The 18,998-nt window shown below is 39.4% G+C and overlaps 2 protein-coding genes and 1 long non-coding RNA gene across 5 annotated transcripts; 2 read left to right on the plus strand and 1 right to left on the minus strand.

The window, feature by feature from the left end:
- The first annotated feature begins 1,898 nt into the window (after positions 1-1,898).
- On the plus strand, positions 1,899-18,721 carry LOC121641521. Its single transcript, XR_006010707.1, has 3 exons — positions 1,899-1,909; positions 2,865-2,869; positions 17,761-18,721. It is a non-coding gene; the product is annotated as an uncharacterized LOC121641521 (long non-coding RNA).
- Positions 2,695-5,787, minus strand: LOC121641518. Of its 3 annotated transcripts, none has more exons than XM_041987702.1 (6): positions 5,539-5,787; positions 5,331-5,428; positions 4,482-4,978; positions 4,045-4,210; positions 3,606-3,835; positions 2,695-3,497 (listed from the first exon to the last, which is right to left on the minus strand). In XM_041987702.1, the coding sequence occupies exons 3-6, from the start codon at positions 4,923-4,925 to the stop codon at positions 3,357-3,359; spliced, it is 981 nt and encodes a 326-aa protein (XP_041843636.1). In that variant the 5' UTR covers positions 4,926-4,978; positions 5,331-5,428; positions 5,539-5,787; the 3' UTR covers positions 2,695-3,356. The 3 variants fall into 3 exon arrangements, with proteins under 3 accessions (XP_041843636.1, XP_041843635.1, XP_041843634.1); XM_041987701.1 differs by having other exon boundaries at positions 5,516-5,787; XM_041987700.1 differs by having other exon boundaries at positions 5,331-5,787.
- pbx2 (pre-B-cell leukemia homeobox 2) lies at positions 6,129-18,721 on the plus strand. Its single transcript, XM_041987699.1, has 8 exons — positions 6,129-6,548; positions 7,206-7,279; positions 8,083-8,327; positions 11,114-11,304; positions 14,834-14,969; positions 15,265-15,406; positions 15,630-15,724; positions 17,381-18,721. Exons 1-8 carry the CDS (start codon positions 6,307-6,309, stop codon positions 17,459-17,461), a joined length of 1,206 nt encoding a protein of 401 aa, XP_041843633.1. The 5' UTR covers positions 6,129-6,306; the 3' UTR covers positions 17,462-18,721.
- Positions 18,722-18,998: the final 277 nt, after the last annotated feature.

Below are 18,998 nucleotides of genomic sequence, written 5' to 3' on the forward strand. Positions count from 1 at the left end.
TGATACTTGGCAGTTGTCATTAAAGTCCGAACCTCAACATGTTAGTACAAGATCAAACACTATAGCTCCACCTACTGGCCATGTTGATATCTGCAGATCTTAAAACCATGCTTTTCTTTGTCTTTATTTCACACAATTGGTCAGAACATGCTCATGAACACTTCTGATGTCATTACTGGGACCATTGAGCTCCCAGGTGATCCTCAGAGTGATACAATGACCACCCAACGCAGAAAGCTTGGGGACGAGTGAGCGTACGGCTGCCAGCCAGAGCGAGTTTGCTTGGGGAGGGAGGTTGCCGGCTGGTGGGGCGGTGCAATAGGCCGGAGCGGCGCCAGAGGTGCGAGGGCCTTCATCGCTGCTTGCAGCTTTAATTTCATTTTATTTTTTTAAATGCAAGTCTTCATTGGATAAATATTATTCTGCTGTGCAAAAGTCGTATCCACTCCTTATTTCTTTATATTTTGCTTCCGAGCAGTCCAACTTTCTTGCAATAGTTTAAAGTTCTCTTGAGCAATGGTTTCTGTTTTGTTCTTGTTTTTCCCCATTGGTTACTTTTCACACATGTTCAGTCTTGCTCCTGACCATTTACAGAGGAGCTGTTTTTGTTTGTTTAAACCACTTAACAACGATCTATGAATCATTCAAACATAAAATCTGCTTCTAACACAACAGATGAACCTGTGTCATGACACATAACAAAACATTTGAAAAAAAAAAAACTTTTAAATGGGCTTTCAGCTCTTTGTTACTAACAGTTTGTTACATAAGTACACAATGTGTTCTAATTTCTTTTATTACATCTAAAAAATGCAGAAAATAGGATTTTAGCGGCAACAAGCTGACTCCAAAGAAATGCTGTCAAGCTGACATCTCAGCATGGTGTGCAGTGTGTTCTTTAAACATTTGAGGAAACTGTACAAATGGAGGAAAAAAGAAGCGTAGGTTGTGATGACCTTAATAATTAGGAACAAATCAAGCAAAGACCTGACACAGGACCTGAAAGGCGGACCCTCAGTTGATCCATCTACCCATGCTTGGGAAACGGGAATAAAAGACTAAGGTATATCAAATGAAACAAGAACTGGGCTGAAAATCAATGGCAACAGATCTTAAAGAGTGATGAATCCTCCTCAGAGCCCGGACCTTATCATTACTTAAGAAATGTAGGAGCATCTTATCAGAAAATGGAGCAAAATGCAGCCAACATCCAAAGAACGGTTAACAAGGAAGCTTGTTTAAAATAGTTGAGAATGGGTTGAAGAATAAACCTACTAATACAATACACTAACTTTCCAATTCATTAGAATAGCCTAAACTTACTGCTATATACTCCAATAAACTTCTGCTTATATTTCTGTTTTCCTGACAACATTTAAAGAAATTAAATAAGCAAAGTTTATTTGTATAGCATTTTTCACAGACAATCGTCACAAAGTGCTTCACAGAGAAAGTAGTTGATAAAATACACAACCAAACAGAAAACACAAAAATAAAATGCATATAATAAAAATAGAAAATTTGGAACTAAATTACAGGTTGTTCAAGGCTGTTCTCTATATAATATAACTGAAGCCTATGAGATTTTATGCTCTCTTAGACATTTCCAGTAACAGCCCTGAAAGATAAAACCTTTATAGCACAGCTAGTATGCAAGCTGAATCGCAGATTTACAGCCTTTCATTCTTTCCACTCGCTGTCAGTTTAGAAGGATTAACTTATAAAGCATTAGATGTAAACTGCTGTTGCAAATTCCCGTTGAACTGATATCTGCTCTTGACAAGTGATCTGTAATCTGCCTGATGAGGAACAAAGTAATGCAGCACACTGATCCTATCTGTGGGAAACATTGCATGTGCCCTTCATAAAAGTGGGACCTGGGCAGGCACTCTGCTGTTGTTTCCTGTTTGTCTTTTTCACAACTTTCATAAAATCTATTTTCTTATTTTTATTTTTTTTATGTTTTCATCTGTTTCCTTTGGAAGCAGCATTGATGTTGTTCAGAGCTGCTATCATATCTCACATGCATGACTCTGTTTGAGGAAGTGACAGCGTCCTCCTGTCAACTCTCACCTCTATTGCAGACTGACCAGGACTTCCTCAGAGAGGTTTCCTCTGAGCTGAGTGGACAAAACACACTGCAGAGAAGGTCACAGGTTTCCCTTAGGCTGTTGACACAATATGGCCTCGATTAATGCCAGCAGAATTTTTAAAGGCATGTTTAGCCTTAAACATGAACTTATTAGATCATGGTTTGTGATGAGTGAAAACCAAGTTCTATTTAACAGTAAATATTGTGAAGCAGAGTTATTACCATCCAACTTAAGTTAATGCCAATAGTTTTTTTTTACTTGATTTGCTTAAATGAATTTATTTAAAAGTCAATTTAGTTACCTTTGTTCCTCAAAGTATAGACTGACTTCAATGATTTTTTATTTAATTTTCAATATTTTTAATTAGTTACACAAACTACAAAAATATTTTACCTGGGTATGTGTCACTTTCAGTAAAGGACTGACAGATAAACGATTCAGGAAGTTTGAGATAACACCTAACAGCGCGCCATTCATTCTGTCAAAAATTAACACCTTTATCTTTGCCTCATTTGTTCCCAAACAGAACATCACAAGCTCCTCAATTCCTGTGTGAATGGTTTGATTTATATGCAGAGAAACAGAAACACAAGTCTATGGATATCTGGCAAGGGGATGATTGTTAATAATGAACATGCAAGTACAACACTGCAACACCAATGTGCAATATCACAAAAATACATGGAAAAATATGAGGATATTATTAGGGGATGTATTAAGTTTTACTTTGTCCTCATTAAATTCAGACAACATGCACAAACAGAAAGAAAGAAATGGTACAAATATAGTTTTAGTTTATTCTGCAGGAGAATTATCACACACACTCAAGCACTGCACAACCTTAGAGGTATTATCATCTCTTCATTACCAAAGCTGGTGTGTTTGATCACTGATTCTACTTTACAAATAAAACAACAGAGATCAGCACACTGCCTCCTCCACATTTAAAATGTGCGCACGCAGCAGCCATCAGACAGCTCATTGCACATATTTAATAAAACTTTCCAACAAGAAAGCATATCTACCGATGTACTGATGCGGATTAAGAGAGAGAGAGAGAGAAAAAAAAACGAATAATATTACCAATAAGTAAACGTTTTACTAAGAACATCCCTAAAGTTATGTTAAAAGCTTGTCATTTTTGCTATAATTTTAACTCTGACACTAAGCAGGGACATTAATTCCCAAAACAAAGCATCAAAAAGGAGGATAAAAAAAACAGCAAACAGCTACATATAACCCAACTCTTTCTTAACTCCCATCTCAGGTTTGCAGCAGGCATGGTAGTTCGGTCCTCTGCTCGTCCATGCGCCCTCCTTGAACTCTCAGGAGCAGAGAGAAGAAGTCTTCATCGTCCATAGGACCAGGAGCTCTGCTGCGCTGGTCCTCCAACCTGCCTTGGGCCTGAGGGGAGGAAGCGAAAACGAGAGTTCAAGTATGAAATTTGACCATGGTGCAAGAGTTTTAAAAAAAAAAAAAAACATTCAATCAAAAGAAATCCACACTGCTTACTTGTGTTGTGAGAATCATGTCATACAGATCGTCTTTACAGACGGAGGGTGGTGCAGGTTTTTTCACAAAAGACAGCTGTTTTAAACTTCCTCTGAAGCTTCTGGATTTTGGTTTTGGTGGTGGAGACCTCTCCAGCTGTGCTCTCTGGTCATCTAGTCGGCGAGCTTGTGCAGTGGCCACCAGCTCAAAAAACTCCTCTTTCTGCAGCGAAGTCATAGAAGAAAAGACAACTGGAAAACAAAAAAAAAAAAAAAAAAAGAGAGGTTTTATATGGTCAGGGCTAAAAGGGCAGATGTGGCAACATGAACGTTTGAAAAACCTGTTGAGTCATCAGAGAGAATGTGTGATTCCATTAGATTCATGATGTTTCGCCTTGCTTAACATGAGTCATCATCATACCACGGAAAACACACGCAAGAGCATTTAAGTGGCCCCCCACCTCTGTTAGCTGGTTTTGTGGTGTTAGGCTCAGAATGGCACCTCCTCCTCCTGACCTCCACCTCCATCCTGAAGGAGCAACGCTGGTCATTAAGACGCCTCCCCTCCTGAAGGGTGCAGAGTAGCTCGTACAGCGCCTCCGGGAAGTCAGGGGTTAACCGGTGAGCCTGAGGAAACGCAGGTAGGAGGCAGAGAAAGAATGGGGGAGAGAAGAAAGGTTTCTGAGTGAGTGGCACAGCTTTTTGGTTGACACAGTAAAAGAAAAAAAAAGAGAAAAGATTATTCTACTCCTACATACTCCCACATGACCTAAAATAAAACCTGCTGTTTTTCCCACCAAGTGACTGTTTTAGTACAATATGTGGTTAGTTGGTAAAGTCAAAAACAGTACAAATAATTCAAAGCGTGAACTACTTACAGTCACCACAATTCACCTACCTTTGTGGAGTCCTCCTTTTGCTTCTCTTCCTTTTCAGGTTTAGAGGAATCTAACCTCTTTGTGTCCACTTGATGCTCATTTTCTGTAACATTTTTATCCTCCGTGTTACTGGGTTTTTCTCTAACCACCACTTCAAGTGTCTGCCCTTCACCTTCAGTACTATCTCTGTTTTGTCCATCATTTGCGTTCTCATTATCAGGCTCTGGTTTAAACCGGCCCGCCTCCGTCTCTGCCTGTTGTTTCTCCTGTAAACACATTTTACTCGCTACAGCTTCTTGATTTGAGTCCTCTAAGTGTTCCTCTTCCTTTTTGAGAGCAGATTCTTCGCTACAGCTTCGTACGATTGCATCCGCGCTGCCTGTTGCCTCTCTTTCTCTGATATCCTCAGTTGTGTCTCCGTCTTCTCTGATGACAAGAGGTTCCAGCAGCTCCAATTCAGCCATTTCAACTTTGATTTTTGTAGAGTCTGACTCTTGTGGTATCTCTCTGTCAAGGCCTGATGAAAAGGTACACCAAAGAAGGGGTTAAACCATAGTAAAAAAAACATTAGACTTTCCACTCTTACTTCTTCAGGGGAAAAAAACTAAGCTTGACAGACGTGTGTTAACAGACACAAGGACTATAGAGCTGTGTTTTTCTCTTGTAAAGAAATATGACAAACCAGTTTAGCAGGTTCTAGAATTGTGGTTACAGATGTTTAGGCAGAAAAATCTAGCTGTATGAAGACATATATTTCCACTGGTTATTTGACACGTGATCTGAGATGTTTCCCAAAGTTTCAAAGACATTTATCCCCACAGGTTTCTTTCTCTACCATATATCAAATGTACATAAAAAATCAGCCTTACCTTAATCTATTGGACTTTATCTCCTCATAACATCATCTCTTGAAGTCACCACAGACTGAGCACAGCATTTTTTGTCTTGACTCACCACTTGTTAGTATCTTTACACAGATAAAAAAAAAAAAAAAAAAAACAAGTAGCAAAAACTGCTGTGAAAAGTCTCACATGCCGACGTGACAAGCTCTTACCCTCTCTGAGTGTGCCTTTCTACCTTCTTTCTCTCATCTCCTCTCTTCCTGTTCCTCTTGTTACAGCCCACCCCTATTTACTTGGCCCACATTGCCTTGTTAGGTTATTATGAAATATGACTTTTAAAAAGCAGAAAGAATCCTTGCCATGGACTTGGTCTGCCTAGGTGCGCTCTTGAGCGAGGTTTCTTCAGTTCTGAGGTTAATTTAGAGCTGAATGAGCAGCTGTGGGCAGCTGCTGCTCAGAATTGTCAGCATTTGAATATGTCAGCTGCAACATGTTGAAACAGGCGCGCACTTCTGATGGGGCTGTGGTTTTGGCACACATCCTGTTGACTTTCTGCTAAAACGAGAAGTCGAGACAAATGAGAGAAGTGGTGTGAAGGAGATTATCATTTCACAAAAGAGAAATCATCTTTAATCTGAGCTTTGTGAGCATGTTTAGTAATGTAGTTTAACACATGATCTTCAGGCCATTTGCTTTGATCTTACTTCGTTGCTGTACACTGACACACAAACGGTCATTTACAAACACTCATTTCTGCTTTCTGAATGCAAAGTGTGCAGATGTTTAGTTGTTGTGGTGGCTTTCAACCTTGCAGTGTTACAACACTAGTGCAAAAGTTTAAAAAAAAGGAAAAAGAAAACGCTGTCACATGCTGCACCGTGCTTGTACCTTTTGCTGTCAATCGCTAGGGGAGCCAGCTTTGGTGCGATGCCTCGGATCAGGCTGTGTTTGGAATGTGTGAGCGCAGTTGGGCAGCAGTCGTCGCCACTGTGCGTCGCTGAAGATGTTGCAGCAGCAGCCTCTGACGGGCAACGGGCCATCCAACGGCCGGGGACTGGGCGTGAGTGGCCACCCCGGGATGCACGCGCTTAACTCGGTTCATCAACCCTCCCAGCACCGGTCGGACGGAGGAGAGTCGGGCCTCGAGGGCACAGAGAACGGACATGAAACCCGCAGAGACATTGGTGACATACTGCAGCAAATAATGACCATCACCGACCAAAGTTTGGACGAGGCACAAGCAAAGTTAGTGACGACTTTTAGTTTTTTAATTTTTTTAAATAAATATGTTTTTTAAATGTTACAAACGCTGCATATGCTTTTTGTTTTGAGTCTGTCTCGCAGTGGCAAAGTTTCCTGAACTTCAGTCTATTGTTTAGATTAATTAGCCAGAAGCTAAATAATTAGCTAGCTTAGAGAAAATAAAGTTAGTTATGTTATGACCTGATGACGTTCATATTCACGTGCTGTTATATTAAAGTGTAGCCATTTGCTTCTTGATCTTTGTTGGAAAACATTCATTTATTTCTGCTGCGATTGTTATCGCAACCATTGTTAGCATGCTAGCTTCTGTTAACCGATGCTAACTAGCTAAGGCTACAACAACAAGATTCCTACAAGTAAACGCCTCCAAAAGAGCGAATTAAGATTATATTACTATGACAACAAATGAAAAATATTTCAAAACTCTTTAGCTATCGTATACAGCCAGTTCACCCGTAAACAATGTGCTGTTTGTCTCATAGTTAGCTAGCAGCTAATGGTTGCTAACTTAGCCTCGCCAAAAGTAATTGGTCTGTCACCAGTCAATGTTTTTGTTTTGGTCGATTTGCATGCTGTCACTATTTCTGTGTATAGTTGGTTTGTTGCAATTACTAGTTCTGTTTCTTTTGGCCTCTACAGGAAACATGCTCTCAACTGTCACCGGATGAAACCCGCATTGTTCAGTGTTTTGTGCGAGATCAAAGAAAAGACTGGTGGGTTGACGCTCCTCACATGCTTTTTAAAGCGGTCACTGTTAGCATTTTTTGTCCTGCAGCCTTATTAGACTGTGATGACACTGTGTCATCACTAACCAATAAAATTGTAAATAAGCAGAGTGCATCGGTATACACACAATACATTTGTTTGTCAGTAACATTATTACAGAATAAAAATGATAATGCAAATGGTTGTTTGGTTTATGATCAGTGATGAATAACAGCAGAACAAACAGTACAATTGTTATAGTACAAGTAATCCTATTGTTTGCGGATAATAAGAAAAAGTCCTAGTTACAGCATAAAAAAGGATGACGAGTAAAATGCTGGTGATTTTACCATTAATTGGACCAAGCAATTTCCAACTGATTCATATTGTGCAGTATTAAAGGTCACATTAACGTTTTCAGCGTTAATTTTAACAACACTGATTTTACATCCTGATTTAGGTAATCAGCATATTTTTAGGCATACTTTGACTTCCCCTCTACCACACAAGGTTGCGACTTTAGTGATTTAAAGAGAATACTGTACATGTGCCACAATACAAGCATGGGAAGAGAATTGATTTATTAAGTGTGTCCAACTCTCCTACAGTTGGTGGTGATATGGCCCCTTTCACCTCGTTAGTATTGGGCGTTTTCCAGTTGACCTTTTATGTCAAAGATATAACAGTAGTTATTAGCAGGTGAGATAACTGCATGGCCGGATATGCTGTCATACCGTGTTTGAAGTTTAGAGTACAGTCTGTACATATTGCATTAATTTAGTTTAAACACGTACATGTGTTTTATCCACAGGCCTGTCAATGAGGAACAACCAGGAGGAAGAGCCTCAGGATCCTCAGCTGGTGCGTTTGGACAACATGTTGCTGGCAGAAGGTGTCGCGGGGCCAGAAAAGGGTGGTGGAGCTGCTGCTGCCGTGTCCGCTGCCACCAGCTCAGGAGGGATGTCACCTGACAGCTCGCTCGAGCACTCCGACTACAAAAGCAAGTTGAGCCAGATTCGCAGTATCTACCACACTGAGCTGGAGAAGTATGAGCAGGTACCGTGTCGCAACAGGAGCCGAGCTTTGAGTTCGCCTGTACACGTTTGCCCTTACTGAAGCTGCCCTCCAGCTGTGTAATCCATTGGCATGTTAGTTTGAGCTTTCGAAGCACAAGCTTTCTTTTAGTGGGTGCGGGGAGTACATTTTATCCATTTGTTAGATATCAGCTCCATAAGTGATAAGTTATTAGAAAAGGTACTAATAAGTGAATACTGTAGAGTTATAGCAGGATCAGCAGCTTTAAGACTAAAATTATAAACAATTCCACTAGATGTATTTGTCATTAACCCATTTAGGTCTACAGTTTACATTAATATTTCTACAGGGTTGAGTTATCCTATGAGCTTAAATTGTGTTTTTTTTTGTCATAGAGGTTTTGTCAAATTAACAACACTGCTATTCAAGCTTTCCTACTCCTCATGAACTTCTCATAAAATAATATTGGTTGCGATACTATTAGGATGACCTTTGTTAAGAAGGTTTGATATTTTGCAAATAGGTGTACTGTGAATGATTAATTAGGCTATGCTCACACTGAAGGAAGGAAATTTTATTTATATAGGACCTTTCACAGATTAAAAACTAAAAAGTGCTTTACAGTAGGAATTCTAAAAATAAGCACTGCAGGAAAGTCTGACTGACCCTTTTGCCCCTATGTGACCCATATTTATTTCATTTTATTTATTTATTTTTTAAGTGACAGTCTGAACAGCACAAACTGTTTTCTTTTTCTTTATGTCTTTTTTATTTTTTAACTTCCATGTCATTGAAATTGTGTGCCAGTGGAAGCGGGCCAAAACAAGATCAAATGTAAACAATGTATGAAACTATGAACCATTCATTGACTGGCGTTCGTTTACGTCACCACGTTGGGTGGTAAAAAGCTAGCTGGGACCCATTCCTGCTATAGTGACTATTAAATGTTTCTCATCAGGGATGGCGCTAGCGGACTTAACACTTTCTGAACCAGTTCAGCACTTATGTGGTTAGATGGGAATATTTTGAAAAGAAACATGCACTGGTTGGTGCTTAAAATCCGTATGATTCCTGCTTTTAAAAAAAAAAAAACATACAACCGACGGAGATATTGCTACCCGATTTACCTTACACTGACATACTACTACGGTCGCACTTCGCAGGGTCTGAATTAAAAGCATACAAGTCAGATTAGAGGCTTATAAGTATTTCTTGTCAGGATGGGTGTCAGAACTTAAGCTGTGGAAAGTGCCCCAAACAAAGCATTTCCTTTTAATGTCAAAGGTGAGGAAGAAAACAGCAGATGCAGATAACTTTAACACAATGTAAAAATTAGGGATATCCCGGTGATATATATTAAGAAGTTAATGTTTATTATCTTTTTGCCACCCACAAATGTGATTAGTGATAAAAGCTGAGAATGGTCCGTATCATATCATAACTTTGTCAGCTTTGATTGTACATCAACATCAAAATTGGTACACATGCTAATATGTGTAGCATCCATACCTACCTTACTGAGCTAGTGGTGTATGGTACTACAAGATTTGGTATCGATCCCATACCAAGTACATGAAGAACTAGTATCGTCAACCACATACTTTTTAATAGTGTTTGCGTTAATACAAAGAGACGAGTCTGTGGAATTAAAATAGAACTTTGTTGTCATTGCAGCAAGTGCAACGAAATAACAAAGTGTGTAAAATGTCTGTTTTTTTGTTTGTTTTTAAACACATTAACGCATAAACAACAAAGTTATTACTTGTGCCATATTAAAAATTCAAATTTGACATTATCTCAGCGAAAGAAGCTGATTTTTGGCATGTAGGTACCTTTTCACAGTGGTGAATCGAATCCACCAAAAACCACTTTATCCTCCTTATTTTTGAAAATTCATACAGTTTTCAAGCTTTAACGTTAGGAGGGCAGCCACAGGATGACTCATTTGGTATATCAAACAGTTAACCACGCATCGTCGCACCTGACATTCTGGTCCACACTCCTTACCAGTTGGTAGTGTGTGTGCTGCTGGCCTGTGCCTGTTTGCTTGCTTGTTTACCTGCACAGTTAAGTCATGTGACGGTACAATGTCAAAACACAAGAAGGGGGAGGATGAGCAACGTATGACTGCTTCGCACTGTGACGGAGAGGTAAACCCAGATAGCCGGGTTGCTTCTTTGATGAAATGCAGCTGCAGCACCTACTGCATGGATGAGATTTTTTACACAAGTATCAATATCAATACTAGCGTTGGTATTGATATTTGAATCAGTTCATCCACCACTACTGTAAACACAGCACACTGCATGCAACTTCAGTCTTCTTCTGTGCACACGGGTTACTTCTGGGCTGTAGATTGTTCACACTAGAGACTAATGGAGTTCCCATTTAAATAATAATGTGAACATCCATTAGAAAAAAATGGGATCCCAGCCAAAAAAAAAAAAATCAGACCAAAGCATTAAGTCGTGCAGTGTGAATGTATACTTATAGTAGTTAATGGCTGACATCTTAAGTGATGCTTTAAAGCAGCTCAGAGATGGAGAGCCCCACCTTTTGGGCCTTTTGCTTCAACTTCCATACAATGATGTCAAATCATATGAGATTATCAAATTAATAGAAGAGAATATGATTGCTTGTATGCCAAAAAAGTACCAAATCACATGATCTCTATGTATGAGGAGGCCACAGAAATTTTAAACACATAGTTTTCTTCTCAGGTATGCATGGTGGGAATGTCAGTGTAGGATCTTAATGAAAATCATCACACAGCTTCATTTTGTTGCTCATTTGTCTCCTTTACCTAGGCTTGCACTGAATTCACCACCCACGTGATGAACCTGCTGCGTGAGCAGTCACGCACACGGCCCGTAACTCCGCGGGAGATCGAGCGCATGGTGGGCATCATCCACCGGAAGTTCAGCTCCATCCAGACCCAGCTGAAGCAGAGTACTTGTGAGGCCGTCATGATTCTGCGGTCCCGCTTCCTCGATGCCAGGTGGGAGATATGTTGTGTTTCTTCAATATTTTTTTATTCATCTGATTTAGCTTTTATCCAAATACAAAAATAATACAAAAAACAAACAACAAACATTATCAGCTAGGCCTGTTGCGATAAACTTTCTCAGGAATGATCACAATAAGTGATAATATTGCGCAAAGCGATAATGTTGTCATCTTGAGACCATTTTCAACTAATATAATGACGATGCCATAATAATGCAAGTACACTCTTTCAAAGATCAATAAACTCATTTCTAAAGAACATTTTATGCTGGAACTGGAAGAAATTTTAAATAAATCAAAAACAATAAATAGAACGGACTCTCTGTCTCATTAGCAATGAATGAAAACCAAATAAAGTCTCTGTTCTGTAAACAAAATTGGTCTTCAAAATATATATATATAAAAAATATATTAAATATGGGGCTCAAACAGGGAAAGCCGGTAAAACTGCCAGTTAGTACCAGTGTATTAAATAAAACAAACTAGAAAAAAAACTGCGCATCGTTGCTGTTTGTGAAGCTGAAATATCTCCCCTCATCACTGCCTGTCAGACTGATCTATGAGCAGTGAGTGAACCGCGCTGCTGCGATGCACCGCTGCGCCGCACCGCTGCGCCTTTTTCTCATACGCCGGGACACCGGCCCAAAAGTAATGCAGCCCACTGGAAATCCTTCCGAACCTCTCGATTAGCTGATTGATGTGTATTTCAGTGTGAGAAATCTGAGGTTTAGCGTGAGAGCGTAAGAAGCCACTCAAATGCGCGAGTCTTATGGCCGATGCGTGAGAGTTGGCAGCCCCGTAAAACAAATTCTGCAAACCGGCTTGCACAGGTTAAGTCCTTCACCACGGTCTTGTGCTGCAACATGCTGCTGCCAAGTATGACACAAGAGAGATCACTCCACAAAAAACGAGAGCGTTCTGTCGGGATAGTACATAGTGAAACTTCTTGTCATACACAGTCTATGGTAAAGTAAGATAGAAAAAAAAATGATCGCAGCTGGCAAACTTATCATGCTCATTTTTTCTAACCGTGCAATTAATTGACTTATTGCTTATCGCGACAGGCCTATGGTAAGATGACATCTAACATCTTAAAATGCAACATTTGGCCATCATGTACATTGATACAGCAATGAAAAATTAAACACAAGTTTAAGTTAAACTATGGACGAAAGGGCAGGCGAAATATTCAGACCAATATAAAAAAAGGCGTCCTATGTTCTGTAGAGCATGTGACCTTTTAGAGTTTAACAGGCCTGTTAGATAATCCAAAGACACATACTTGAGAAATGTCCTGTGCCATTGAGCTATAGATTGGGCATTTTCTCTTATCCAGTTAATGAATATACTTTTTCTTGCACAAAATGTTAGCAGTCAGTTCAGATTACTTCTGTATTTATTAGCATTAGAATTATTTGTTTGACCAAGCTGCATACATTTTAGGCCATTCTCCAGATTAAGAGCTGTAATGCTATTTTCGGCCAAACGTTATTCCCAAACCTCTGCATTTTCCAACATGACCACAAATTGGCTGTTTCTCTTTGGTATTTGAGGCAAAGGAATGAAAGTCTTGGACCAATCTGTGGTGCTGAGATCGGAATGTGTGGACCATGTAAATCTTAAGTTGCATACTTTTTATTTTAGTACAGATAGTTTTCCAAGCAGTGTCCCACTGATCATCTGTGATGTCTACATTAAGTTCCCTTTGCCATCTGGTAGTCTCATATTATTTTAATACATTATCAGGGGTGATGGGAATCCAGCACCGTGCCAGAATTCCGGCGTGGCGCAATGGGTGATGGGAAAAGAAATGCGAGAAATAGGCGTGCAAGGAACAAAAAAAGCAGACTGCTGAATGGAGACGTCTTGCTCTCAGTCATAGCCATCATTTAACCTCGGACACACCACATGACCCCCGCTCCTCCTCCTCCTCCCTCTCCTGCTGCTCCTGACTCATGACAGGACTGTCGGTGATCAGCTGATCTAGCAAGGTTTTAACGCAAAACGGTAGCCTGTTTTAATTAGCCATTTGTTTCCATTTATTTGATATTATTTTCATTATTAGCTGAAGTTTGCTGGCTACACAGCTGTAAAATCTGCTGGTTACAGCCTAATGGATGAGATATCTAGCGAGTGTCAAGATTAAGTCTTTTCTAAATCGTTGGTGCTGTGCAGATGTCGGATAGGCAGGTTTTACTTTAGGAGCCATGAATGCGATGAAGAGAAATCATGAACAGGTTCTGAAATACAAATCAGAGTAGAACCCTTTTTTAACCAGGTAGTTGATAGGTAAAATAAAGGATTTATATGCAGGGGCGGGTCTAGAAAGGTTTTAATGAGGGGGCCAGGCAAGGGCACTGACTAGGCAAAGGTGGGCACAAATGAGAATTTTCTCTCTATATTTTTTTTTCTTCTTTTTTTTAGGCTTAGATTTTAGCTGATTATTACAACTTAAGTGCTCATCAGATGTTAAATTTGGGGAAACAAACAGCCAATGATATTTTTCAGTGTTGATGTAGAAGAACATGTAGAACTGCATTACTGCTGCTACAGTCATGGTGTAGATGTATAATTCTGTAAATGAGTGATGGTTAAACTGTCACAATTCCAGCCTTAGTCAGACTTGATAGAAATCAAATTGGATGTATTGACCAGCGATGGATGTTCCTCCTTCTGACATCAGCTTGAATCCGTTGCTGAGGCATCCCCGTACAGAACAGCTACTGGTTGCTAAATATTTAACCCAATTACTTTCATCTATATTTGTGAGTCTAGATTTAGACTGAACTGTTAATGTGTTAAACCATTCAGCCATACCATGCCTGATGATGCTACCAAGAACAGCTTTATAGAACATGAACATGATCTCCAAACAGCATGAGTCTGTGTAAGAAATGAAGCTTTTCTCCAGTCTGCAGCACAGATAACTAACATGGGCCCTGCAGCACAGGGTATAGTAGTATATTCACTGTGTCAATGACTATTTATAAAACTTTATTTTTGGATATTAAAAGCATTACATGTGTGTGGACCACATTGTAGTCACACGGAGTTTACTATTACCATCGTTTTTATATACTGCTGTACCATAACCACAAATCTGGCTCTGCCTAAGGACATTTTCCATGTAAGCAATTTAGAAAAAGAAATTGAAATAGGAAAAAGTCCTGAATTGAACAGGACATTATTGCGGATAAAGGTGTAATGTGTTCTGTGCGATAATATTGTGCTGAAATTTAGCGGTGTCCATTGAAGAACGCCTAAAAATGTTCAGGCTCAGGATTTTTTCTTTCCCTCTGAACTTCATAATAACTGCCTTCATTTCAAAATGTGCTACTACACTGATGCATCTCCTTCTTTTACATTTCAGTGTTATTTTTCCTCAGTTTTAACTTGCTGCATGTCCCGTAAAATGTTTAATCGATATGTAGATATTTATGTGAAAAAATGGAAAGAAAAGAACAAAACTGCTGCTAGATCGAATATAAAGAACTTAATTCTGACCCTCTGTGTCTCATCAGACGTAAAAGGCGCAACTTCAGCAAACAGGCCACAGAGGTCCTCAATGAGTATTTCTACTCCCACTTGTCTAACCCATATCCCAGTGAAGAAGCCAAAGAGGAGCTTGCCAAGCAGTGTGGAATCACTGTCTCTCAGGTAATTCACCAAGTCTACCTGAAGAAACATGCTGAAGTTGTGCATTAGCCTTCCTTTCTTAACAGTAAAATCATTAAGTAGCATGTCGTATTGACTTTTAAGGGTTTTGTATTTACTGCAGTTACAGTCCTTGTGCATATTCAGTGAAAATGATCCCCCTCTCCCAAGTTTAAGCTGCGAGAAACATGAACTAAAACGGCTTCATATAAATACATCAGGCTTGAACCATAAAAAAGGTCATATTCAGTCCAAAACTGCATTGTGAGTTTTTGTTGTGCTGCTTTTTTTCCAACAGGTTTCCAACTGGTTTGGCAACAAGAGAATCCGATACAAGAAAAACATCGGTAAGTTCCAGGAGGAGGCCAACCTCTACGCCATGAAGACAGCTTTGGGGGCCAGACAGGGTGATGATTCCCCACATACTCCCAACTCCACAGGTACTCACCTCTGCCTCTCTCTCAACAACCCCCACTTAAAAGTTATGCTGACACTCTCTTGTGAGTTTACGTCCTTAATAAGTTTATAAAAGGTCATATTTACAGCTGTTTTTGTAAAGATTTGCATAGCATTTCAATCAAATAAACAAAAAAGCTCTAAAAATTGCCGATAACTGTTGGAAATGACAGAGTGAGCTTTATTCTTCTTTTGGTTTCTCTTCAGGGTCGGGGTCCTTCTCTTTGTCTGGATCAGCTGACCTGTTCCTCGGGGTTCCAGCTGTGAACGGCGAGCACTCTGCCTACCAAATGGGAGCGCAGGTGCTTGATTTGCTCTATTTGAAGCCATTCTTTCCTCTTACCATAGTATACAGAATTATCTCTGCCAGGAAATACTAACTGGACACAATTTAAAATTTTTATTTCATTTTATTATACTTTATTAATCCCAAGATGGGAAATTCTTTCTCTGCATTTAACCCATCCTCGTTGCTATCTGCTATCTATGGTGACTGTATGAACTCGTGTGTGTGCTTGGCTAATCACACTGCACTTAAACAACAGGAAAGGAGTCGCATGTGTGTGTGTGTTTAACCTCTTCTTGACAGAAGTTTTTGTACAGGGGGCAGCATGACATGCAGTACAGAAGATCTTTTCACATACTAACAAGCACCAATCCTAACATGTAGAATACCAGCTCAGCTAAGATTCTACCAAGCACCGGCATTATATGGGATTAAAACAAAAACATGGGAAGAGCATTTTAAAACTTCTGCTAATTTCTCCTCTTCAAGCAAAGCACACAAACAAGATGTCACATAAAAGCACAAAAAGCTGAGCGAGACTGCAGCCAAAGAGTAGCAAACAAAAATATGACAATCATAAAGGATGTCTGTCCTTTGCTGTTTTGTGGCAAAATTTTATTCCACTTTTAAAAACCTCTGCTAATGTGTCCTTTGTTTAAAATGAATCATAAAGTCCTGGTAGTTTCCATGGAGATGAAGGAGGTTTTAAAGTGAAGTGTTCACTCATCTAATGACTATCTGGGGCTTCACTTCTATGTGGATCCTCATGGTGAATGAATGGACTATCTCTTGATTTCTTCTGATTCTGACCATTGATAGAGGTGTCCATCGACACCGGCAGAAAAAACAGGATCTGGTGAAAGAAAACCTTATACGGCCAGATTAGTGAGTAAAAGGTATCTCATAAAATGTTAATACTGAAATTTGTTTTTTTAGTCTTTGGTGCTGGAAATGCTTGAAAATGACAGAAATAAATGTTCAATTATCATAAATTCAAAATTTTGCAATAGACATTTCTTACTCCCAGTATGGTTTGTCTGCTCTTATTTCTTCCTCTCTCGGTTAGATTTGTCCATTTTTAGCCAAATTTAAAAAAAAAAAAAGCTATCCATGCATAAGTGATAGAAAGCAGAGGCGAAGGGAGAGCCATCCTTGTTAGATAGCGTTCTCGTCTCAGCATGCAACCCGGTGTGACGTACATTCAGATTCTCATTCCACAGCAACAAGCCCACGTAGACCTGTAGAAACTTGTAAAACAGAAAAGTTATGTTTGGAGTTATTTTGCTCCTGAGTTGGATTATCTTTTACAAATTAAATCCCCATAAATCATAATCAGATTAACTATTTTGATCCCAGACTGGAAAATTCCAACACTATAGCAGCATTATAGATTAATGAAAGAATGAGAATATGAAATGATTAAAAGATACAATATATACAAAAACACTCTTAACAAATATCCAGATCAAAAATTAAATAATATTTACAATATACAATTTGCAAATACTGAGGTAAGAAATATAAAATGAAGATATGGAAAATGTAGGATTTACGATTTAAAAAATAGGTGCAGTTGACGGGAAAAGAAACTTTGGGTTTTCAGGGAAATGCGGCAGAAATGAGTGACACCTACTTTACTCATTTCATCTTTCTTTCCCTTTCGATTTCCCAGGCGAACGGAAACTGGCAAGGTCGAAACTCGCCGCTGTCTGGCACTTCGCACCACAGCGACGCTTCAGAAAACTCTGACTGATGGCCCCGCCCACTGGCACAGAACGACAGCGACGGAAAGATTGATGACAGACAAGACAGAAAGAATGATATCACACTTCCCACTTGGTTGCAGTTGTTTGGTTTTTTTGTATGTCATTTGTTTGGTTTGGTTATTTTAAATGTACATTTTCAGTTTGTTTTTTCGTTTCTAACCGCTCGGCATCGGTCATTATTATGTTTGTATGAACAGATGAGTGCACAGCGTGAATGTGTGGGTCCGCTTGTTTACCTTCAGCCGAGCGATGACCCAGGGAGAAGTGATTACGAGCGGTGGAGGAGGAGTTAGAAAAGCGTTTACCGGAGGAAAAAGGCTTTAAACAAACAAGATGCATCGATCTTTCAGGGCGAAATTCATCATAAAAACAAAGTTAATCAAGCCATAATTTTATACGCATTCCTTTCAGGTTGTAGTCTGCAAAGTTGCAACACCGTCCATTGGAGGTCTATTAACATATTAGGATAATTAGTTGGATTGGAACAGAACTTTGCTAGAGCAGCTGAAAAGAATCATATCCGCGGAAGTTGTTTGAGAAATTATATTAGTGTGAAATTATCTACTGAGCTTAAATGAGGCCACATAACATTTTCTAAGTTTATCTGCAAACTGACTGATTTGTTTGTTCACCCATGTGGTTAAAAAGGACGTTCTCACCCAACAAGCTGTCGGCTCTGAGCGGGTCAGCGGTGCCCCGGCTGATCGCCCAGTTTAAATAGAGTGAAGACTCTGCCCACCCGGTTCTCTGTCTGGTCACCCTGTTGGTAAATGATGCGGACCCTGTGTGTGTTGTGTGCATGTAGGTGTGGTTTTATTATGGGGGTTGTAGGGCATGTTTTCCACTACTTTTGACCTGTTACTGAGAATTATTTGTGGTTCGGGAGGGGGAGGGTTGGGGACTGCATTATCATTGTTTTAGCACATTATATCATTAATATTATTGCTTTTATTACTAGGGCAACAACTATTTTCTTTTTAACGGCTCAGAAAGAGAGAGTGCATTAGTGAGTGAGAGGGCAATAGAGAAATATCCAAAGACTTTGTGTGTTTGTTTCTCTGTGTTGTGTTTATCTTTTTCTTTTCTTTTTGTACTGGGCTTATGTGTCCCTGTAAAATGAATGAGGTGTGCTTGAGTCCATATTAATGGTTTGAATGAGTGTATCAACAGTGCTGTCTTTTTCTGTACAGTGAAACACCTGTATTCTCTCTACCTCTTTTACAATAAAGACTCTGTATTAACAAGCAGCTGCGGATTGACCCACATTGTGTTTACGTCACACAGCAGGAAAGAAAATCAACCTGAAGCCAAAAAAAACAAAAACAAATGGTAACCAAAATGAAGCCCAGCATTCCGGTTAATGAATAAAAATATGGAAGTGAAATCTGGAGAGGCTTTAAGAAAAAAGTAATAAAGTTTTGTTTGTGTAGCACTCCTCCCAAAGTGCTTTAAATAAAGGGACCTACTGGAATTTTCACACAACCGTCTCTAGGTTTTACAGAGAATAGTCTAAAGAAGAAAAAT

This window comes from Melanotaenia boesemani, chromosome 6 (genome assembly GCF_017639745.1).
Source record: "Melanotaenia boesemani isolate fMelBoe1 chromosome 6, fMelBoe1.pri, whole genome shotgun sequence".
Taxonomy (NCBI): domain Eukaryota; kingdom Metazoa; phylum Chordata; class Actinopteri; order Atheriniformes; family Melanotaeniidae; genus Melanotaenia; species Melanotaenia boesemani.

Excerpts from the sequence above, each read along its gene's own strand:
- LOC121641518 (XM_041987702.1), bottom strand. The coding sequence starts at position 4,925 with ATGGCTGAATTGGAGCTGCTGGAACCTCTTGTCATCAGAGAAGACGGA. Across the intron at positions 4,211-4,481 it reads AAAAGGAGGACTCCACAAAG|GCTCACCGGTTAACCCCTGA; the intron begins GTAGGTGAATTG and ends GCGTTTCCTCAG. Across the intron at positions 3,836-4,044 it reads CACAAAACCAGCTAACAGAG|TTGTCTTTTCTTCTATGACT; the intron begins GTGGGGGGCCAC and ends TTTGTTTTCCAG.
- pbx2 (XM_041987699.1), top strand. The coding sequence starts at position 6,307 with ATGTTGCAGCAGCAGCCTCTGACGGGCAACGGGCCATCCAACGGCCGG. Across the intron at positions 8,328-11,113 it reads AGCTGGAGAAGTATGAGCAG|GCTTGCACTGAATTCACCAC; the intron begins GTACCGTGTCGC and ends TCCTTTACCTAG. Across the intron at positions 15,407-15,629 it reads ACATACTCCCAACTCCACAG|GGTCGGGGTCCTTCTCTTTG; the intron begins GTACTCACCTCT and ends GTTTCTCTTCAG.